This window comes from Sander lucioperca, chromosome 5, assembly GCF_008315115.2.
Source record: "Sander lucioperca isolate FBNREF2018 chromosome 5, SLUC_FBN_1.2, whole genome shotgun sequence".
In the NCBI taxonomy this organism is placed as follows: Eukaryota; Metazoa; Chordata; class Actinopteri; order Perciformes; family Percidae; genus Sander; species Sander lucioperca.
In genome coordinates, this window is record NC_050177.1 from 18,075,644 (window position 1) to 18,100,209 (window position 24,566).

A 24,566-nucleotide genomic window follows, 5' to 3' on the forward strand; every position below is an offset into this window, starting at 1 on the left:
GGGGGACCATTAAGGGGTCAGCCCATTGTGGCTGCACCCTGTCCACTTCAGGAGACATCCATCACAGAGGCCATACCCCCCTTCCCCACCTCCTTTGCTTTCCAAGCCCCGGGGGAGGCCTTAATGAGGGCCAGACCCGTCTGGGCCTTAAGGTGATCACCTCCAGTGCATTACGGGGACAGGACAGACCACACCACACCTGAACCCCAGTTACACACACAACAAACAAAACTTAGCCAAAATCGAATCTCTTCTTATAGCTTCAATCACTTCACACTTCAGCATGATGTTGAAAATATGCCAAAAGATACTAAAAATATAAAATATTAGATCCTGGAGATCAAACCATTGGCTTCATCAGAAAATCTGCCTATCCGTGGTTGCTACTAATTCCCATCCACTGAATCCTGCTTAACATCAAATGTTTTGGCAGCCATTCTTCTGTGCATGGCAATTATATCCACTGTACAAACAAAAACACAAGTAGCCCTACGTGCTGTGTGGCATGGCAGGACAAAGCCACCAATGCATGGGTATGAATTTAAAAGCCTCCCTTAAAGAGGTCAATATGAATGCGAGTCTGTGCCATCAGAGCAGCTGACGTTGAAAACAGAAAGTTTGCTAATCCAGCAGGATTCCAGGATTCCTCTGGCTGAATTCAAGTTGCTACAGCTGCTAAATGCTTGCATCAATTCTGACATTTTTGTTGTTGTTTTTCCAAGGTCATGTCTAGCTCCCCCTTAGGTCATGATTTGTTCATGTTTATTTCTCTATGTTGTTGCCACTTCCTGTTTTATTTTGATACTCAACTTAGCCCTTTCCCAAATGGTGCATCCCTGATTCCTCTCTTCGATTCCTATCCTTGCGTCTTAGTCCCGCCCACAGGAGATTCGAGCCGAGGGGTTGAGGAAGAGACGCGAGGAGAGAGGAGTCGAGGCTTTTTAACAAACATTTAACAAACATGAGACATCTTCACCTCGGAGCTGTCGTTAAAAGCTATGCCAATTAAATATCACGTGCAGCACAGCTGCATCAGCTGTTCATTGTTTTGTCATATGCTGTATTTTATGATCTCTGTCAGATGAGTAGAACAGTGTTCATGACAACTTTTATATTTACTTTCAATTCAATTCACAACATGGCATAATGTGACAAATAAATAATGTGATAATCGGCTCTTCATACAAATCTGCGTGCAGGCTTAAAATAATCTCTCCACCCACCTGAATGAATTATTTTCTTCAATTTAGAGACCAGCATGGACATTTCACTGCCCCTCTACAGTCCCTGAAGTATTGATTTTTAAATGATGTAATGTATGAATGTTTTCCATATAATCATCATCATCATCATCATCATCTTCGTCCGCTTATCCGGTATCGGGTCACGGGGGTAGCAGCTCCAGCAGGGGACCCCAAACTTCCCTTTCCCGAGCCACATTAACCAGCTCCGACTGGGGGATCCCGAGGCGTTCCCATGCCAGGTTGGAGATATAATCCCTCCACCTAGTCCTGGGTCTTCCCTGAGGCCTCCTCCCAGCTGGACGTGCCTGGAACACCTCCCTAGGGAGGTGCCCAGGGGGCATCCTTACCAGATGCCCGAACCACCTCAACTGGCTCCTTTCGACGCGAAGGAGCAGCGGCTCTACTCCGAGCTCCTCACGGATGACTGAGCTTCTCACCCTATCTCTAAGGGAGACGCCAGCCACCCTCCTGAGGAAACCCATTTCGGCCGCTTGTACCCTGGATCTTTTCTTTTCAACAACGCTAATGCCAGTATTTTCTCCTTTTGAAATTTCCGTTCCGTGACAGACTTTCTGTTTGTGTTTTGGGCTGTGTGTTTTTATCAACTGCCCAGTTTGACAGCCAGGCTAGGATGCCAGATATACCTGTAAAAACGTAAACCCAGCGTGCTACAGCTGTAACGTTAGTACAGTCATGAAAGCAGCAAACAAGCAAACGGGATCAACTGAGATAGATTCTACCCGACCAAAAAAAAAAAAAACAGAGACGTAACAAACCCCATGTTGGAGATGTATTTGAAAGACGGAGACAGCTTAGAGCCCAAAAGGACGAAGAGTTGGCTAATTTCCTCCTGAAAAGGTAAGCATTAGCTTCAGGCTAATTTATCATAGCTACTAGGGACATGCATTTTATGTCATTTCAACATTTGTGTAGCTACTCACATTGAATTATATAGCTAGAGTACCCGAGTTGGTTACTCGCAAAAACAATTGAGACACAGCCAGTAAAGTGATCCCAACTGGTCCTGGCTAAACCCCTGCTAACTACTAATGTTACCGAAGGACCAGGCAAGCAGGCCATGGCTGTTTACAACGTGTAGCCTGTTCAGCGGCCGTAGCCGATAACGGTGAGTTATTTGTAGCCAAGAGAGGGGGGCTGTAAATAGGGAAGAGAGGACATTGAGTTTGCAGTGTGTTTAGCGATTGTTGCCGTAATTCTAAGCCAATAAAGTGTGTATTTCAGTCGGGTGGAAAAGAACGGCAAGGTAGTGGTATTTTTAGCGGTTCCTATTGTAATTCTAAGCCGAGGAAGTGTGTCTGTCTGCCGTGTGAAGAGCACGGCGAGGTTGTGGGGTTTTTAGCGGTTCCTACTGTAATTCTAAGCCGAAAAAGTGCGTCTGTCAGTTGGGTACAGAGCTCCGCGTGAGCACAGGCTTTTAATGGCTATCAATATAGCCAGCATCTAACGTTAGCTATTCTGCTGTGCTGTGGAGTAATGTCTGGCTATGTGAGACAAGCGTCTAGCAACATTGTTGTGGATGCTGCAGTCTCAGCCTGGCAACCAATGTGAACTTCGAGTCTGGGGAGGAGGAAAGACAACTCTCTCCAGTATTTTGAAATTGTACTGCAGTTAACTATTTTAAACACTAGCTGTCAGCGTACATATTGCACCTTTAATATTTTACCCGGAAGACAAGGAAGACAAGACAAGACACTTTTGAGCAGGCGCGCGGGAACCTATTTTTGACCAGGGGTGCTGAATAACAAAATAATGGATGTCTGACAATTTCTTCCCCCAGGAAATGTTTCGGATTTTGACAACTAAATACGTCATTTTAGCGCAGTGTATGGGTGTCCTGGGCAGCCACAAATTCCACTGTTCCACAATTATGCGACAGCACTCACCACTCCGACTCCACTGCGCGCACCCACATCACAGAAGCGCACTTGACATCATTAGCCTGTTTCAGTATATAGCTACGGTATACTTTTCTGATCGTCAAAACCACACCAGAGATGTTTGGCTTGAAAATATATGCTAATAATCAGGCTGCATTTGTACTTACAGGCATTGCCCTCACAGGGAACGGAATTATCTTTAGCCTCTTAAGTGTCACCGTACCGTTTACGGCACAGATTGTGGCTGTGGCGTCGCTGTAATCTCCATTTATAAAAGTTTTTATAACTTTACAGCATTAAATATTCAAAATATACAGCCATGCGACACACCAATTTAAAGGTTAGAGTCTCAGGATTCCATTAAGCCCACACACAAAGCATATGATGATTTACAGCAGTTACACAACTGCTACAAAGTTATAATAAATAAAACAATACAACGTAAACAGCGCAGCCCGTGTGTAGTGCATCCTTACCTGTTTCCTTGTCCCTTTAGCCACAGCGTGGATTTTTTGCCCAAAACTTTTTTTTCTTAAATCCCCAAGAGTCCAAGGAAATGGAATATCCAAGCCATTATATCCAAAACGAGCTGTTCGCCTCACAATCTTGACGTTTCTGGCCGAATCACAACGGGAAATCGCTGAACTGTTTTTCATTTCCACATTTCTAACACTGCTCGCTTCTCTCCTGAGGGTCCTAGCAACTTGATGTGGGCGTCACTCTATTCTCTGACTTCTAAGGTTTCCATGGATACCTGGTATAAGCCAATCGGTGCAGGTTTGGCTGTGATACACCAATAAGGAAGCTGAAGTCTCCTCTGACGCGTTTTGGCCCACGTGGAAATGATCGACATTTGCTCGGACCAGTTAGATTTAAATGCCCTAAGACCCGTCTACATTTGTAGCCAATGAGCTGACAAGTCGATAGATACCAAATGTGCCAGTGAAAGTTTAACCCTGTAATGGCTGGAGCTGTGTCAACGCAAAAACAGGGCCTCCTATAAGCATTTCACACCCTGTGCAGTTTATAATGACTTATTTCTATATATTTATGTATATAGTTATTTCAAGTATGTGTATGATTAATGTGCATTCTAGCCTCTGTAACTCTGTCAGTAAGGTCTAGAATCACCCTGACACTTGGAACAAAAACTTGAGAGTGTTTTCTTTCCAGTGATACCAGGCACATCCCTGAGTCTCAAAGTATATGGGAGCTGTACCAATTTTAATTTGGGTATGACGTTTAGACCAAAAAGCTTGAAAATGCAGGCGACTCTTAAGACGCTTTAGAGCAACTTATTTTTTTTGCAGAATAACCAAAGTTTCAGGAGACACTGAACCAGCGTGTAAACCGTAGTTTTTTTCCACACGAGAACACAAGCTTATAATTCATTCTCATCTCAGCTGAAAAGATCCTTCCAGGATAACTGAAGTTGCTTGGCTGACAGGGCTTTTTGAATCCTTCTGTAAAGTTATCGTTAGATGCTATGATGGTGCTGCTAACGTTAGCCAAGTTGCTTGCTAATGTTATTTCAGACTCAGGCTCTTCAGCTGCCCCAACAGAGTTTGCCTCGGCAGTGGACGAGGAAGCATCAACATCATCAACATCATCAAGCATCAACATCAACATCTACAGATGAAATCTTGCTAATTTTTGCCGCAATACTATGCCGGAAGAAAAAATCTTTTTTGCGACATATTCTTCTCTACAACTAACGTTCCAGTCAACTAGCCTCAGCATACTCGCTTCTCAGCGAGTCACGTCACTTCACTCACTTTCACTTTGACCTCAACAGTTAATTTTTAGTAGGCTATATTCAAACCTATCCATAACCCTTTTTTGCTATTTGCCTCATTATTTGATATACAAAAATATAAATAATGTCAGACAGCAAATTAGTAATTATTTAAAAAATATAAAATCCAGCTCCTGCCAGCAGGGGGTGCTGCAGCACCCTCAGCACCCCCCTTCCCGCGCCCTTGCTTTTGAGGTTCCTATGTTTTTATCTACATTTTAACTGGATGAAGGCTTTAACTTTTCAGACATCTGGAACCATTTTATACCAAGACTGAACAGCTGACTCTGTACTGCCGCTAGCACAGTAAGGTTTGTTTGTTTTTAGCCTAGCGGCTAAGCTAGCCAGTCCCTTTTATGGAGGATTTTAAACCTCTATTACATTTGCTAAACTCATTGGTTATTCCTCATCCTCAAATCAGATTTTTCTTGTATCTTTCGCTTCAGTCTTTTAGCATAACATCATGTATGTATTTCAACAAGCTCACGGGGATTTAGTGTTAGTACCATCTTACGCCAGCTAGCTGATAAGACTTTATAAGATAAGAGACTTTTCATAAAATGATGGTTATCAGCTAGAGCTGTTTTTTTTTTACTTCTGTGTAAAAATCTAAAAATGTTTTTTCTTTTATAAATTACTAAAGAAATATGTTTCATTCAGTTCATTCAATTGTATCATGTTGAATGATAAACACTGAGGAGTTGTTGAAAGACTGTCCACCACCAAAAAACAAATAAAGGTCTTCACTGCAGCAGCAAACACTGACAATGCTGTGGCAGTAACTCAGAGTCAATCATTTATCGATAAATAATGCCTCAGGAACAAAGTACAACCTGCCCCACTGTCTGCAGGTCAGAACAGTCTCCAGACTGTGACAGAACCTGAAGAAGTCAGCTTTTTCAGACACATACAGGAGTCCAGCTCTGATGACAGCTCCCCAGGTTGAGGTAAAGATCGGCGGAGATGTGTAACACTGACTTCACTCTTTAATTTCCAGCTTCGCCCGAGCCTTATCTCTTAACCCTCTATTTTATCTCCCCTTTTTTTCACCATGCACCTGTCCTGCCCTCTTTCAGGAACAAACCATTACGGGTAAGATGTGAATTTCCAACTGAGCAATTTTAATGGATTTTTCCAGAGCTACAGAGGGAAAAAAAGCTGTGTGTAACATGACCTCTGTGTGCCTATGCGGGGCAATGTGGAATAAAGCTTCCTGCTAATTGTAACAGAAGCAGAGCTGACCAACGCTAACCGCTCTAATGCTAGAGTCAACCCAAGGTCAGATCGAGAAGAGCTATCGATCCCAGACAACACAGTAAGGAGGAAATTTCCAGTCCATCTCAGGGCTCATTGCAGCGTTCCAGATCCAATCGCTGCTCCAAAAGCCATTAGTGGATCTTTGTCAGGGGCTCTGCTCTCAATTGCCCTGATGAAGTTAAAGCTTATTTTTTTTTTTTTATTTAGAGACACGGACTGATTTAGATGAAGATGCTGCAGGTCGGATTCGAACCCAGGCCGCTGCCAAGGACTCAGCCTAAATGGGGCGCACACAGGAACGTGCACAGACATTTGGAGGGGCTATTGCTCTAATCTGGAAAAAAGGCAACAGGCATTTGAAAAAAGGCATTTGTTTTTAATGACTTATTAGCCTACTCCAACTTAAAGACAATGCCCCTGATAAAATAGGCCTACTTCACATTAAATGAATAATGTAGGATGGTTGTTTGACATTATCAAATGCTTCTCTCACAGCTGGTCTGCTGACAGTTTTAATCCAGCGCTGCAAAGTTGCAGATCTTTTAGCTGCTTCATTGAGCTCTTTCTCTCTCTTCTTCAGTCATCTTTGTTGTGAAGGCATACTTAAGCACACAAAACTAACATTAGGCTATCCTTTTTTTTTTTTTTTTAAATGCAAAGTTTATTACATTAACCAACTGGGACATTCATTTATCATCTCATAACAAAGTAAGGCGACTTTCACTTTCACTAACGTCACATCTGATTGTTGGTTGAAAACTCATACATATTGACTGTAAACAACGTATAACCTAGCATGATTCAAGAGCCCAAACCATCACATCCCTGAGCCTCTCTCTTCTCTACAGAACGCAAACTCATGTAACGGATGTAACGTAACTACGTTAGCCTGCTGCTGCAACATATTTCATGTCTATTGATTACATTATCCCAAATGTTTCCAACAATGTTTAGACCTAGAGAAATCCGTCATTTTAATCAATGATGAGGACCGTCTCGTTTGGTCGCCTGTCAATGGCGTCATATAACCATTGATCCCTCTAGTTACTCTTCCATCAAGTTAACTTCCATCAAAACACGGGAGACACCATATGATACATTGAAAAGTAACCCCTATATTCCACCAGGCGCATCTGCGTTGCCATCTGCGGGGCCGCCAGCAATCGTAGCTACTCAGACCCGTTCTACCAAACAGAACCGGAACACAGCGCATCCGCGAGGCAATTGAAAATTATACAATTTTAAAGTCAGTAGCAGTAATACAGCATGTTTTCTGTCACAGAGCATCACTTTTTCATTAATGACATGCTACTTGTCAACACAGTAATACAGTAGAGACCAAATGTATTGATATATTTTAATATTGCTCCAGCTTACTACGATGTGCTAGGTTGACAAGTGGCTAATGCTACTGGTTGGTGGCTAAACCTTACTATAACGTTACATATCCATGCCTCTGCTGAAATATTTTTATCCCCAGTGGAGACAAAATGTATCCCCCGCTCAAAGTAATCAATGCTGCTTCACCAATAGACCATTATACACCTAAATAGATGTATTTTAAACTAAGTAAAGCTCTGTAATGTGAACAGTTAATAGTGCGATAGAACGATACAATTTGAGTTGCTGGTTGTATTTAGCCGCTAAAGAGCTCTGGGACTCCGGCTACCAGCAACAGTTGTTTAGTCTCCAATAGGTGACTGCGAGCCGGTTACAGGCACCGCCAGATGACGGTCCTTTCAGGGGCCATGTGGTGGAGTTTAGCCAGAAAGAGTGAACATCATAAATTTAGGCACCAAAACGACTAGTTAAGTTTAGGAAAAAGATTGTGGTTTGGATTAAGACATTCCCGAGGAACGAACAAGTGTTTAATGGGTTAAAGTATTTTGTTCTCTCCCCGAAGTGAACTCAATTTGCAATTTCATTTTGACGATTATTTTTCATTGAATATTGAAGTGCATATTTAAGTGTTTTGGCATGCCTGGCTGAGTGGCACTATGTCTATGGTATTATAAGGGGAATTAATTCTTGCATGTTTTGTTTTGTTGTGCATATCAAAACACTACTGCCTTTTTTCAAAAATCGCACCCTCGTTATAAGGCTACAACAACGTTCAACACGCTCATATTTTTAGTATGATTGATTTGACCACGGTTAAGTGCTGGGCTAACCAACGATTAAATTCACCACGTAATGTTAGCTGTATGGGTAGTCGACTAATGCCGAGTTAGCCAGTTAGCACACTCTGGTCTGTCTGCCTCACTCCCCGGCGCTAGGAGACTTTAGTCAGGATAAGAGCAGACAAAAGCCCTGAGGACACTGCCACAGTTAGCCCCTAGCCAGCGACTACAGCAACCTGAAACCTGCCAGCAAAACTCCAGCGCCGGGCGCTAACAACACTAGCAGAACAATAACAATGTTTAATGATCAATCAGGAACAGACCATATTAGACCCCAGACGCTGGCACCCACCTCTGGCCAAAAGCCACAAGCCACAACAGCAGCCATTGGGACGTCTCCAGTCCGCCCTAGAGATGCCACCCTCACCATCAAAGTAAGTCTCCTAATTGTGGAGAGTAATGATACAACGAACTAGCCTGGCTCCGCCGGAGGAAATGAAAATTGAGCAGAAGTAAGTATTACTTCTGCTCAATTTTCATTTCCCTTCAGTACTCCGTCTGGGTTTGCGGTATATTCTTAGGTTTTCGCCGGTCAAATATTTGTTGGTCCAATCAGCGAACAGAGGGAGTGGCTGAGAACGATGACGTTGAGGACGTGCACTAGAAAGATGCGAGCAAAACCATTTGGTCCGTTGTGGCAGCAACGCTGGCAAATATCCAGAAGTTAAAGCCCGAGCAAGAACAATCTTTGCTGAGTTTTGTTGGTGGCCATGATGTTGTGGCCCTCCTCCCCACGGGGTTCGGGAAAAGTTTGATTTTCCAGCTCGCTCCGTTAGTGGTGAAGGAGTTGGCTAAGGCTAACACTAGCGATGCTAATGCTAAATATAAGCCGATAGTTGTTGTCGGTCTCCCCTCTTGTTGCACATGCGCATGACATACGTCACGACCAAACATTAGCGATTGGTTATGGCAGATCCAGAGTGGCTCTGGGCAGATCCAGTAGTTTTAAACTTCAACAGAGTACCCACCTTCAAGGAAGTTAACACTTGTCAATGGAGAGAGGCCAGACTCTGTACAAATGAAATGTACGAGAGTCTGGTAGGACCAGGCTAACAACGAACCCCCTTTCCTGCCGGTGCTGAAAACATCCGAGAGGGGATACAGACGTGTGAAATATATTATGGTTTTAGCTGCTGGCTAATGTTAGCTTGCTTGCTTGCTAACAGGTCAGTCACAACCACAAATAGAATCAAGAACAAAGTAATTATGTGGGGAAAACTGCAACTATTTCATTAGAATGACATGAATGAACGTTACTAAACGTAATGTGAATACAACTTTAATAGACTAAACTTGTCAGGGAACAGATACATTTTAATCGGCAATGGTGGTTAACAATAAAAACAATAATCCATAATCCCACGCAAATTCATGATGTCATCAAAAGTCTGTGTTTCGATTAAGAAGCCCCTAGCTGCAGAAAATTACATATTGTACTATTGTATGGTCTAGCTTCCCCCTTTTATTATTCTGGGACAGGGGGAAAATGCCATGACTTGTTTGCATTTCTTGAAACCAATCACAGTCGTCTTGGGCAGCGCTAAGCCCTGGATGCAGCCACGGTGCCCTTGCAAAATAGACAGCAGAGATAGCGGAAGGGGAGGAGAATGCCTGACATTAGGCACATCTCAGGCTTTATACCGTTAAGCCAGACTAATACTGCACTAGTAATTTTGTTTGTCAAGAGTCTCCCATTACAGTTGGGTGCGTTCACTTTTAGTTTTCTCTTCGTATAAAGTTTTAAGTAATCTGTAACTGTTGTTTTCCTAACAAGCTGTCTGACTGCTTGTGTTTTTCGCCCCATCAGACTTTCTTGTAGCGATGTCATTATGTTCCCAGATCTCAGCAATTACTTTGGTTAGAACAATGTTATCATACAAACAAAATTACAAATTGTAATAAAGTACAATAAAATATGCTGAGAATTGATAAACACATTTTAATTTAAAGACAGTTTTGCAACTTCTCTGTATTTGATTCTGTTTGAGCAACCAAAACAAAGACACATTTCCTTTGTCAGTCTGTGTACTCTGGGTGTGTGCTGTTGAAGTGTTGTGACCACATCATTATCTTCCAGCGTTAAGTGATCTAAGGTCAGAGGTCAATTGACAGTGCTGACAGTGATGTCAAGTGGCTCGACGCGCAACGAGTCCCATCTTGCCCAAGGGGAAGACGTGACAATCTGGTGTCACATTCAAATGACCTGGTGTGACACACAAAGCAGACATGCTGCACATACTGGCAGACTAGGGTGAAAATTCATTCCTTCACGTTATCTTTATCATAGGTTAAATTGTTGCTGACATGCCAAAGAGGCCCCAGAGCTGAGCCAATGTCACTATTGAGCCCCAGTAATATACTGTAAGATAGTAAACAGCATGCCACACAGTCCAGATTTGGATGCATTTTTAATCTGTCATATATGGAGCCAGGGAAGTCATTAGGCCTATTTTAGGGAGGCTGAAGCTACCCCAAAATGTTCCTAAGTCCCCCACCAAAATAATAATAATAAAAATAATAATGAGATTTAAACTTTTTTTTCTTCTTTTTTTACAGTGCAGTCTGTATCACTAACTACTTTGAATTAATCTTCCTTCACCATTTATCTATTTGTGTCGTCAAGCACTGAAATCTGTTTTATTTATATTTCACGAACTGTGAACTGGTGGAAAAGGCAGAGACGGAGGCTCAACGAGTGCCCCCGTGATTGTAATTTATAGGCCTTTTTTTTATTTATTTTTTTGGGCCGCGCCAGCCCATAAAAGAACTGACAGCGGCCCATTGCTTAATTGTCTTTATCGGCACTGGCCTGACCCAATCAAATCCAGGAAGCCCCTTCCCCACTCCCGGCCATGAGACACGAGCTGTAATAAAATTAGCACAAAATGTAAGGACATTTGTGTTTGGTAGATTATTTCTCTGTAGTAACAATGCTTTTTGGCAATAAATCTTATACCATTGGAAAGACTTTTTAGTTCCCTTTCAAATGGTGCCCCATTTGTAAGGAACATGCATTTATGGGATGAGCAGCAGCGCTGAGTATGTGGGTTGCGCCCATGAAAAATTTGCCAAATCTTCTCTGCCAATGCCAAACAGCTTATTCTGCCATTGACTCGTTTGGTGTTTGGTGGATTGGATGATTGAAGTTTGAAGAAACAAGACATATTGGCAATTTAACAATTTATTAATTTCACACACAGGAACCTCAGTAGCATGTGGAAGAACCATACACAGCCACAACAGCCTGGCACCTTCTCCTCATGCTGGTCACCAGTCTGGTCACACACTGCTGTCCTGACCTCAACCCCATTGAACACTCATGGGATCAGCTTGGGCTGCTGTTTGTGCCAGAGTGACCAACACAACCACGGTGGCTGACTTGCAATAAATGCTGGTTGAAGAATGGGATGCCATCCCACAGCAGTGTGTGACCAGGCTGGTGACCAGCATGAGGAGGAGGTGCCAGGCTGTTGTGGCTCTGTATGGTTCTTCCACACGTTACTGAGGCTCCTGTTTGTGAATTGAATAAATTGTTAAATTGCCAATATGTCTTGTTTCTTCAAACTTCAATCATCCAATCCACCAAACAAGTCAATGGCAGAATAAGCTGTTTGGCATTGGCAGAGAAGATTTGGCAAATTTTTCATGGGCTCAACCCACATACTCAGCGCTGCTGCTCATCCCACAAATGCATGTTCCTTACAAATGGGGCACCATTTGAAAGGGAACTAAACAGGCTTTCCAACAGTATAAGATTTATTGCCAAAAAGCATTGTTACCACAGAGAAATAATCTACCAAACACAAATTTCCTTACTTTTTGTGCTAAGTTTAGTTATGCTTATGCTGGAAATTTAGCATCCACGTTAAAATGGACAAACAACCACCAAAGCGCAAGTGAGGTGCAGAGAAATTACAGGAGAAAAAGATTAAGAATCTACAGGCAGATGCCTCAAAATGTGCCAACATTTCTGACATGTTTGGGGCTGTAGTATCTGCTTCAACATCAGCATTACCTGAAGTAGAGGAAGGAGGAGAGGTGGCTAGCTATACAGAGAAGCAAAAACAACATCATGACAGGGAAGAAGCCGAGGAGGAGAAGAGTGACCACGACAGAGCCATGGGAGCGAGTGAGGAAAGAATGGAAGAGAGAGTAGTTGACGACGTGGTAAGGAAATTAACAGGGACTCTCAGGAAGGGAAGGAGGCTGTGTGTGTGTGTGTGTGTGTGTGTGTGTGTGTGTGTGTGTGTGTGTGTGTGTGTGTGTGTGTGTGTGTGTGTGTGTGTGTGTGTGTGTGTGTGCGCACGCACGCGTTATGTGCGCCTCACGTCAGAATGACAACAAGCAGTTTGGCTGTAACATTAAAGTTAGGTAGGTTAGGTAACCCAACTGTTTAAGCTTACATTAGGCCTGCACGATATTGGAAAAAACTTACACTGCGATATTTTTTTCCCTGCGATATATATTGCGATATGAAAAAAAGACTAATTCTTACAAGAGGACATAAATAGCCCTATTTAGAAATACTAAATCATTCTCAACTACTGGGGTGATTTTGTAGGGGAGTGGATCTACAAAGAAAATAAAAATGAAAAAGGAAATTTTCTTATGTGAACCAGTCTTTGTTGAACTTTAATGCTTTACAAAAACCAAAGCAAGTAAGCGCTGTGATTACTCTTCTGAAGCGATTTTGGAGAGGGAAATTAGGAAGAAATACACTGGTTGACTGACATGACACCATTGTATTCATATAATATCAATCCAGGCTAAAGTGAATGATATTAATAATGCATGCATGTTGCTTCCTCTAAATTTCAGGTTGTGGTCGACCAGCGGGGCCTGCTTTGGTTGTTTGATAAATTGATTAAAATTGATCATGATTGTTGGTTTGCTGTGCATGCAGAGCCTGTATGTCACACTCTTGCAACAAACTGTGTATCCAAGAGCACTTAAACTAGTGTAAATTACGTTATATCAGAAACAGACTGCTGTTGTAGATTAGTGTTACGTTTCCAGTGTCGCAGCTCCGAACCATAACGTTAGTTGGGACAGACGCCTTGTTTCTTTAGGCTAACTATGTTAGCTTTAGCCTGGCTGGTAGCAGCTTTCTGCGGTGAAAAATGGCTGGGATATGTCGTGATTACGTTGCATTAATCAGGTGATTTAGTTTGTCTTTGCAGCGAACAAAAAAACACTGACTACTATAGCTTCACTACCCATGGAAAAGCATGTGCATCACTGTGTCAGCGGCAGCTGCCGCTTACAGTAGTTTTCTACACATGGGAGAGCCTCACTTCCCATAACAACCACAACGTCCTGCACGAGCATGCGCACATCGCGATGTAGACGATGAAACAAAATATCGTGCAGCCCTAGCTTACATTGAAAATGCTAGCGGTTGGCCTGTTGGGTAGCTGAAAAGTCTGTGTGATCTATAAAATCAGTGTTGATACAAGCATCAGTGTTCCTTGAATTGCTTAATTAGCTTCTCTTGTATTGGTGCTCTTTTCCAGGACATATACTACTCTCAGCTTTACTGTAGCTTTTGGGAACGATTATGGTTATGGTTATAGTAATTAGCAGACACTTTTGTCCAAAGCGACAATATATGAATCTTACAATAGTTAAAATTAACAGTTAACAGTTTTTAAAATGTGCTAAGCCAATATTAAGCAAAATAGTAATAATAACAATAATGGCAATACAATATCAAATATTTATAATAATAAAAACAATAAACAAATACCATTAATATACAAATCATAACTCTAAGAATTAATTAATTATTTAAGTGTAAGATCAACAGATAAGTCTTGAGACCCCTCTTGAAGAATCCAAAACTATCACATGAATACAGAACACTAGGCAACTCATATCATAGAATGCACGCCTATTTTAAGAGGACTGTCTGCAGGGAATGTGGCCGCCTGGGCCAAAAAATGCCAGGGCCGATTTTTTGTCCCAGTCCAGCCCTGTGTAACGGTATGTGGACAAGCATGGTAGAGAGTGACTGAAGAGAGAGACGCCAGGCGGCATTAAAACAAAGCAGTAAATCAGAAAAATAAAACGTTTTCGCCGATTTATCACTCGAAATGCAACTGTAGCAAGCATCTCACTATCACTAACGTTATCCAAATTAATATTTAGAAACAACAAATAATATATCCAGCAACAAAAAAGCTGGAAAGTCGAAGGTTAGACAGAAGTAAAAAGAGTCAATGGCTATGAAGATGATACACCGTCTCGTCTCATTGGAGTAAACTGCCGGTTTTAGAACGAGAAACTGCATGTTTCATCTCGTCTCGAATCTTTGGTCTGAACTTGCTACTGCACACAGAGTGAGTGATACAGTGTGAAATTGTAAGTTGTTGTTAATGACTTTTACTTGCTTAACTTTAGCTATGTTTACTTGAGGTAAAGATAAAGGGATATTTTAGTTGGCTATGCAAACGATAGTCTAGCTAGAGTGAATGAGTGAAATAAAAGAAATAACTAACATAGTTAGCTATCCGAAGCTCTCTATTCTTTGCCATTAATATAGCCTGCTATCTATATAGTATTTAAAACAATATCAGTCCCCATAGAATGTTGTCACTGAGAACTAAATGTCATGTCATGTTCAATTTATTGAGCAGATGGATACTGGAAGATATTTAAGGAGAGAGAGAGAGAGAGAGAGAGAGAGAGAGAGAGAGAGAGAGAGACAGAGAGAGACAGAGAGAGACAGAGAGAGAGAAGCAGGAGTTTGGCAGGGCAGCTGATTCTGAGGGAGGCGGCTTGATTGAGGTCAGTAAAGTTAGTGGTCTACAGGCAGAGATGTTCACAAGTCATTTTTTGGAAGTCCAAGTCGAGTCTCAAGTCTTTGAGCTCGAGTCCAAGTCAAGGTTATAATCGTTAACGAAAACGAACAAAATAATGAAAACTAGGTGGGAAAAAACATTGTCATTAACTGAAATAAAAATAAAAACGAGGCATTACAAAAAAACGATAACTAAACTAAAACTGTAATGTCTGTTTGCAAAACTAATAAAAATAAAATAATCGAGTAAATGTCCTTAGTTTTCATCTTTGTCGATGTCTTTCATAGAGCAAATAACGTTATATCTTTCCGACCATGACATTTCCGGTAGACATGTATAGTTTCCGATTGGGAACCCAGAAATCCCAACATCAAATTGAACACAACATAGTCCATGCCCCTCGCCCGGCATCATAGCGGTACCGAAAGTCGGCACCTATTTGATTATGACTGTGTCAGATAAAAGCAAGTGCCTTGCAGTGGAAGGTGGTAAAATATGTGGACAATTTATTACAGGGAAAAATCCCACGAATTTGAAAGTACATTTGAGAAGCGCACACAAACTAGGAGGCTAACCTAGCTTACCTTAACAAGGTAAAGGAAGCAAAGCCCCCTTTCCCCCGAAACAGAAGCTAACCCCAGTACAGGGCATGGATGTATGGATACAGGTCCAGGCAGTATGACAGAGACAACCGCAGGACAGAGAACACTATAGGAGGGCTTTCACCGGCAACCCTAGTACATAGTCAGGAACATCAAAAGCGGGAGGAAGCATGGGTTAATATGTGGATTGATACTGGGATGTCTACACAACTGTGTGAGTCGATTGACTTCAAAAAGTTCACCACTTTACTCGAACCAAAGTTCAAAACACCTGTTCATGTATGTCTTCTTTAGTCTGTTGGCTATTTAGGTTTGTTTCCTGGAACACGTCACTTACACATTTTGCACTTAATCAGGCGTCTTGTGTAGACTGTTTACATATTTATGACCATATGTAGGCTACATTTTATGTACTGGTGTTATTGTTGAATACATTATGAATACATATTTCTAAAATTGTGTGATGTTTTTGTTGAGTTATTATTACACAATACTTTTTATGACCTTTTTGAATCCCCCGACAAATAACCCATATTAAAAAAAAAGACTAAAACTAATAAAAACTAAACTAAAACTAAGCATTTTCAAAAAATAAAAACTAAACTGAGTTTGAAAACAAAAAGTCAAAACTAAATAAAAATAAAAACTAATGAAAAATGCAAAACTATAATAACCTTGGTCCAAGTCAAGTCTCAAGCCTTTGAGGGGCAAGTCCAAGTCAAGTCTCAAGTCTTTTGCCACGAGTCCAAGTCAAGTCTCAAGACTCTGGCCATCTGATCTGTCCCTTACACTGTATTGTTAAATCTTATGAATTCAAAGCATGTCCTATAGCTACCATCCATACAGTACATTATCAAAATCAGTTGTAGGACAACTTTATGGGGTTTACTTAACACACTAACACTATTTAACACATCCCTCTAGCCCTCGGACCTGGTGATATTAACCTAAGTCTGTCACATCAAATGGATACAACTATAAAGATACAATTTGCCTGCTCCCAGCATTAGCACTTTGCAATGGTTAGCTTGTTACCTGTGACGATATATGCTAAATGTAACGTCTCTTTCACTCAAAAAAAATTCTAATGTCGAAGTGGAAATCAAGAGAATAGTGGCAGCGTCACACCAGTTACAGAACAACATGCATCTCAGTGTCAGTCCAAATTACGCACAAACGCAGTTTGATCTCACTGATGTAATGCCATTTATTTTCTAAGTGTTAGTACGCTCAGTGAAACTGAGTCCAGCGCGAGGGAGATCCGACTCAGAGGAGGAGAGGTTAGTGGGGCCATCGTCTCCACGGCAGGTGACAGTGCACACGGATCCGCTGTGCCATGCATGGATGAAATAATGAAATAGTAAATAGAACTAGAAGTAACAGAAATATGTGCAGAATCAACAGCGTCTCCACGGCAGGTGACAGTGCACACGGATCCGCTGTGCCATGTATGGATGAAATAATAAAATAGTAAATAGAACTAGAAGTAACAGAAATATGTGCAGAATCAAGACAGTCAAGACGGCCCAGTGTTTGGTGGACCGGGTACACCTTGTTCACTTAATAGCCTACAAATCCACCACGGGATCAATTACGCATTACATGAGTTTGCCCACCCGACACAGCGTTTGTTCCTGGGGAAATGGATCCGTGCGTCCCGCCTCCTGTGCGCCATGGATGTCTGAGCCTCAGCAACTATAACTATAAAGATACAATTTGCCTGTTCCCAGCATTAGCACAACACTTTGCGATGGTTAGATTGTTACCTGTGACGATATATGCTAAATGTAACGTATCTTTTACATTAGCAAGTGACTGACCTATCTGGGTGCGTTTTGAGATGGCTGATGAAGTTCGACGTTGTTGATCCGGCATCATTTATCTTGGTGCCACACACCTTGCATGCAGCTGTTTGTTTACTGCCACTATTTACGAAGTTATTGAAAGCAAAACTAATGACAAAAGGCACAACTCCGGGAGGACTTGGTGTCGCCATCCTCAATGCACTTTTTGATATGTGAGTGCGCGAACATAAGGCATGCGTCACGTTGCACATTATGGCAGAGGGCAGGGGACATGCAGCTCGTCATACGTTTCCCCAACATATGCGCCAATAAAAGAAAATAGAAATACATGAATAAATTTAGATTTAAAAAGCAATAATTGCATGAAAACAGGTTATTGACGAGTCTCGAAGCTCGAGTCCGAGTCAAGTCTGAAGTCTTTTGGGTCGAGTCGCAAGTCAAGTCTGAAGTCAGCTGTTTGTGCGACTTAAGTGTGACTCGAGTCCGAGTCTCAGACTCGAGTCCCCATCTCTGTCTACAGGGCTAAAAAAGTGTGGGGTGTCTTGTTTTCTTCTAATAACAGGCATTTGTTGGAAGGTCTAGGCACTAAGGCATAGCCTAACCTAAATTATTTCATTATATTTATTATACTGTATATGCTATATTTTGACCAATTTAACTTTCTGCATTAATTTGCTGTAATAAATTAAACAAGTATGTAGATGTTGCCTAAATGTAGACTAGGCTATACATGAGCATACATACATGCATACATATAGTAATCGTCAAAACCTTTGTTCCTCCGCCATTAGGTTATTAAATTTAGACAGTAGCTACTTTAAACATGATCCTTATCAACAGCTAACATGATAAAGTATGCAACAATAGCTATTAATTATTTTATTCTTTCTATAGTACTGTTATTTGTCATTGTACACTGGCCTCTGTTTTACTGATATGTGCTGGACATGAAATTTTGGATGTTGACATGACACTGATTCAACCACTCTACCATGAAGTAACAGTAATTAGTGTAATTAAATAGTCTTATTTTGACCTGCAATTTATCTAATAGAGAGAGGAATTAGGTATGGTATTATTTAATCCTACATATACATGAGCAGATGGGTAGCATTTAAGTCATAGCCTACAGAATAACTCTAAGTTCCCCCCATGCAACTTTGATGTATCTAAAAGCTAACATTAGAGTAACGTTTGTCAGTAAGATTTTGCAAGGGAAAGCCCCCCCCCCCCATCTTTCAATCCTAGTGACGTCCCTGTTTGGAGCATAGTTGGGGTCTATAGGATCACAGTACACACATTGACGTTTCCTTTCCTTAATCTTCTAGCAGTTTCAGCGACTTGAATCTGCTTCCCCTGAATCTTAGTCATGAGTGAGCGTGTTCTGACTATTTCCAAGTTTTCATAGAACAGGCTGAGAACAAAGCCACATGACAACAGTAACATCTGGCTCATGCTCCAGAGATGATTACTGCTGCTTCAGTGAGAACTCATCCTGCAAGGCCTCTCTCTCTCTCTCTCTCTCTCTCTCTCTCTCTCTCTCTCTCTCTCTCTCTCTCCTTACTGTACACACACATGCACAAACGCACACAGCAAGCACTGGAGGAACATGCATGCACACATGCACAGATTGGCATAGCCAGATGGCAGAGTTTCTTTGACTGTCCCCAAACCTCCGTGGAATAACTGTAGAATAGCTGTGGATAGGTTTGGGTATGCAAACAACACACAGACTGCAGGCTCCTAGGTGGCTCTCTGATTTAGATTACAATGATATAAAAAGGACAGTCACTAAGAGCATTGACTTACATTTTGTGAATGTCAAAGAAATTGCAAATGGAGTAAGAAAATATCTCCTGTTTTAATGAGAGACGTGTACATTTCGGCCAGAATAAGAAATACTTTAAATACAGTAGGCTATATAAAGTTTATAAAAGGAAAGAAAACATGAAAAGCAATACAATTTGGTAGATTTAATGAGTTTGCTGAGATGGATTCCCCGCGTAATGTGTGCGTACCTGTACCAGTCCAGTCCCCGTGCATAATGCCGGTCGAAGAAGTGCGGCTCCGACCCCAAGGCACGGATGTCCGGGTGGAGCCGCAGAAACTCCAGCAGAGCTCTGGTGCCTCCCTTTTTAACCCCTATGATCAGAGCCTGGGGTAACCTCCGAGTGGCTGTCCATTCTTTACCGGAGCTGTTCGCCTCTAGCCCTGGATGACCGATGAACGCTCTTTCGCCAACCGCGGTGGTAACCTCCTTGGCAACGCTGGTTCCGTTCCTCTCGTACGGCCATCCAGACCCTGAGACAAGGAACTCGCGCGTGGGTGGCTTGATCTCCGAGTTTTCTGTCAGCTCCGACTCGCAGCATCCGGTGAGGAGATAAACCAAGGAGAAGCAGAGTATGCTTAGAGAGGACGCGATGGTGAGCCGATGAAACAGCCGCCGCAGGTCCGCGCTCGGATAGTGCTGCTGATGGTGGTGGTGGTGGTGGTGGTGGTGAAAAGTTGCCATCCCTCAGAAATCCATGTGAGATAAGGTGCCATTCTACCAAATGTTCAGCTCACATCCCTTCATACTTTACCGCTATTAACACAACGCTAACTATTGGAGTCTCTCTCAGTGCGCTCCGCAGCCCTCGTCCTCTTTCTTGCTGAACGTCCGGAGCGCATTGAGCCCCCAAATCCAGCCAACCAGCCAGCCTCAGTAAATCAGAACTAGGTTTTGCCTGACATCCAACGTAATAAATCTCTAATAACACAGCCAGGCTGGTGCTGGGATATTTCTCTCTTTCCACTCCAAGGGATTACTCTGCGTCTCTTCACCACGGCTCATGACGGGATTCGCGTCCAGGAATATCTCTCTCTCTCTCTCTCTCTCTCTCTCTCTCTCTCTCTCTCTCTCTCTCTCTCTCCCCTTGATTAGAGGGTCATGGCCTGAGGCGTGTATAATTCCAGTATTATACTGTATATTGGTGAAACCTGGGATCGGATGGATCCAGTGAGCAGAAGATGGTCATGCCCCATAAGCCCTCATTATCACTCTCATCTAATATGATTGATTGATTAATTGATTTCCAGTCACACATTGTATTGTATCTTCTGCAGCTTTGTGCCATATAATAGTGCATCTAATTGCTACGATAAATAGTTAAAAAGACACTTAAGTACCCATAAAAATACTTTGATGAGTAGATCCAGGAATGGATGTATCAGTAGGTAAACAAGTGTGGGTAATTTGTGCCATTTTCACACTGAGTTGGCACTCTAACCGGTTACAAAATTGACTTAGTGGTCAGAGAGTATTAGACTGTAGTGCATCTGCCAATAGTCAGCTGATCCTGACCGGAGGACAGTCTGTGTGAACACACCTCATGCAGAAATGTTTCACAATTTTGAAGTGATACCACTTATGTCCATTTTTTCACTCACTTTAACGAAAAACAACTTAAAAATAATATAATTCTTAAACAAATTACACATTATGAAAGAAACAAACTGCTCATTTAGTATTTCCAAGAAGAGGTTTGCACTTCATAAGTGGATGCTTTATGACTTGAATTAGCAGAGGCGTGTGCTGTGTTGCACTCTGCAATGATGGCTTTTATTACTGCAGAGTGCGGAGCTAAGGTATGGATAATAGCTCACTGGAGACTCATTAGTTCCCCTTCCAACCACATGTACATGAGCACATGCACATACTTGCACGCACACACGCACACACACACACACACACACACACACACACACACACACACACAAATAAGCACATACTTCATGTTCCATTTGGCATACCCCTGTCATTATCCAACACAGTGTATTATCCCATAGCAGATGTGACCTGTGCCATAAAACCACTGCATTGTCCTGCAATGAGACTAAAGAGCTCTGCCGTCCATTTTCGACAAGATAAAACTTTGTGTTATTTGACTGTCCTATACTTTTATCAACAGATAGGATATACTCTATACCTCTAAATATTCAATTCTTATCTCAGGACACTTTACAGTTAGGGTAGGTCCAGACCACACTCTATAATTTACAGAGACCCAACAATTCCCCCAAGAGAGAGAGTGAGAGAGAAATACAGAAATATGACTAATAATAAAATATAATGTATGAGGTACAGTATATTATGACTTTAAAAGTAACAACATGCACATTAATTTCGATTATCATAGTTTTCATCAAGGCTAAATAAAAGGGGATATTACATAATCTAATCTAATAATGCTAAAAAAAATGCTGAATTTTATTAGCCCCTTTAGTAATAGTGTTTCCTGTCTCTTTACCCTAACAACCATTTGAAAGGGAACTAAACAGGCTTTCCAACGGTGTAAGATTTATTGCCAAAAAGCATTGTTACCACAGAGAAATAATCTGCCAAACACAAATTTCCTTACTTTTTGTGCTAAGTTTATATCATGTCACCCAACCACACACATACACCTTTTTCCACTTCCCTTATCTGCTCTGCATTGCCTTCCCTGCCCTCCTCACCTGCATCACCCAATCATCCACCTGCTTCCCATTCCCTCTGATTAAATCCAGCTCTAGAAATACCAGCCCAGTGTCTTTGTTCCTTGCCAGTTCGTCATCATTGCAATACAGTTCTTGTTACCTGCTGTCTGCCTGTTGCCTACCTTAGTGTTTTGTCACCTATTTTTTTTTAGTCTTAGTCTTGTGCCAAATGTCCTTTTTAGTTTTAGTCATATTTAGTCATTCACATATCTTTTTTTGTTAGTCAAGTTTTAGTCGACTAAAAGTCTCATCATTTTAGTCTAGTTCTAGTCAAAAGAGAACTCAAGGTATCTTAGTCAAGTTTTAGTTATCTAAAAGTCTCGTCTTTTTAGTCTAGTTTTAGTCAAAAGAGAACTCAAGGTATCTTAGTCAAGTTTTAGTTGACTAAAAGTCTTGTCATTTTAATCTAGTTTTAGTCAGAAGAAAACTCAATATATCTTAGTCAAGTTTTAGTCAAAACATTTTAGTCTTTTTTAAAATAACAAATTATTTCTGAGATTATTTCTGATAACCATTTCAGTCAAATAGTTATATTGACACATTCAGATTTTTTGTCAATATCATTGTACGTAAAATGCGACCAAATATCGAGCCCCTTCCTTATTTCACCAGTAAATTCCTGTTAAACAACAAAAACAACCACTGGATGGGAAAAGGGTATTTTACAATAACTTTGAATGCAGCACGAGGTTGGCGAGGTGAGTTTCAAGTGAACACTACATCTGTGTTGTTTTTCAGACAACGGCAGAGGAATCCTCTACAGTGAAATACAGACAAACTTTTACGCTGTTTAGCTGTCAGCATTTTAACCGTGTTTAATCCAGCTGCTAGCTAACGGTAGGCTAATGTTACCTACTGCCAAGTGTAGTGTTAACTAGCGTGACATGTGACGATGTTACGGTTGTCTCTAACGTCCATTCAGCGGCAACAGAGAGAAGCGCAGGCATTTAAGTGGCACCGAAATCCGCGTTGCTATTTGGTCCGGTAGATAACGGTCGTTAAGGCACCGGTGCCGTATTAACACTGGGTCTCAGTACCCAACCCTAGTAACTGCTGTATATTTTATCTCATGATGAAAAAGTAGAGACGATTGTAGACGAAAATGAAGAGAGATAGTTTAGCTTAGTTTTTATTTTATGCAAAACATTTAAGTCTTGTCTTTTTTCGTCAACAATAATGCATGTTAATTTAGTCTTAGTCAGCGTTTTTGGACATTGGTGCAGTCTTGTCATCGTCTCATCTTAGTCATGGAAAAAAAGGTCGTTTAGTCTTGTCTCGTCTGACGAAATTAACACTACTATACCTGCTTGCTGGCAGTGTTGTAATGTAACGGAGTACAAATACTTTGTTACTGTACTTAAGTAGAAATTTCACGTATATGTACTTTACTTCGCTATTTAAATTTATGTCAACTTTCACTTTTACTCCACAACATTTCCTAGATAAAATGTATACTTTTACTCCATTATATTTCCACTAAGCATCTTCGTTACTCGTTACTAAAAAATTAAATTAGAAGAAATGTGTGCGACTGCAATAAGGGAGGTTTGGCGAATCACTGCTCCTAGATTGCATTACGCACGCTCCGCACGCCACACGCTCTATTTCAGCGCTTGTTTGTTGCTAAAGGAGGAGGAGGACGCACAACTGAAACCGCCATCCCCACTAACACAGAACGTTTAGGGAACGTTGGGGAACGTTAGTTTCTGGTTCCCTAAAGGTTAGTTCGAACCAGACCAAAAACTAACGTTTAGGGAACGTTCCCTCATGGTTATAACGTTCCCTAAACGTTAAGGGAACCAACCAACGGGAATGTTCTCCTGTGGTTGCACTGTACCTCCACACAACATTCCCGTTTGGTTGTTTTTGGTTGTTCTGAGTGCGGTTTTGAAAATGTTTATTTATACCAGCTCCATTTAAGTTTTGAAGTAGCATATAAAAGGTTTGCAGTCACTTGATTTAGATTCACTCAAAAATGATTGGTCTTATAAAATCTAAGTAAGATAAACAACATAGCAGGAGAATATATTTATTTTTAGGCTGATAACAATTTTGTTAAAAACAATAATTTGTGCTTGATTTCGTTTTTTTAACTGTATTAGGTGAACATACTTAAAACAAGAATCTATCAATAGAACAATTTTCACAACTAAGAAAATTCACTTCTTTGATTTCACATTTCACTTCTAACAAGTGGCTCAGTTCAGTGTAATCCAACCGTTACACCCCCACGCCAGTAGGGGGAAGACAGTGCCTCTGCTCTCAGGTGACCGATTCAAGTCCTGTCCTGACTTCCGTATACAACACCGGTATACATACCTGGCAAACAAGGCAGACAAAAGATCAGTTCGTTTGATCCCAAATTCGAACTGAAATACTGCCATTGACTAAAACATATGCTGACTACATTTCACCGACAGTGGTATAACGCGAGGTAGGACGAAGATACCAAGAAAGACAGTGTCGG

The 24,566-nt window shown here is 41.4% G+C and overlaps 1 protein-coding gene across 1 annotated transcript in view; it reads right to left on the reverse strand.

The window, feature by feature from the left end:
• Positions 1 to 20,435, reverse strand: part of hs3st3l (heparan sulfate (glucosamine) 3-O-sulfotransferase 3-like) — a 36,147-nt gene extending 15,712 nt beyond the window's left edge. Inside the window, exon 1 of the mRNA XM_031324030.2 lies at positions 19,600 to 20,435. Within this exon, the coding sequence (XP_031179890.1) occupies positions 19,600 to 20,093 (494 nt within the window). The 5' untranslated portion in view covers positions 20,094 to 20,435. The remainder of the gene's footprint in view (positions 1 to 19,599) is intronic.
• Positions 20,436 to 24,566: the final 4,131 nt, after the last annotated feature.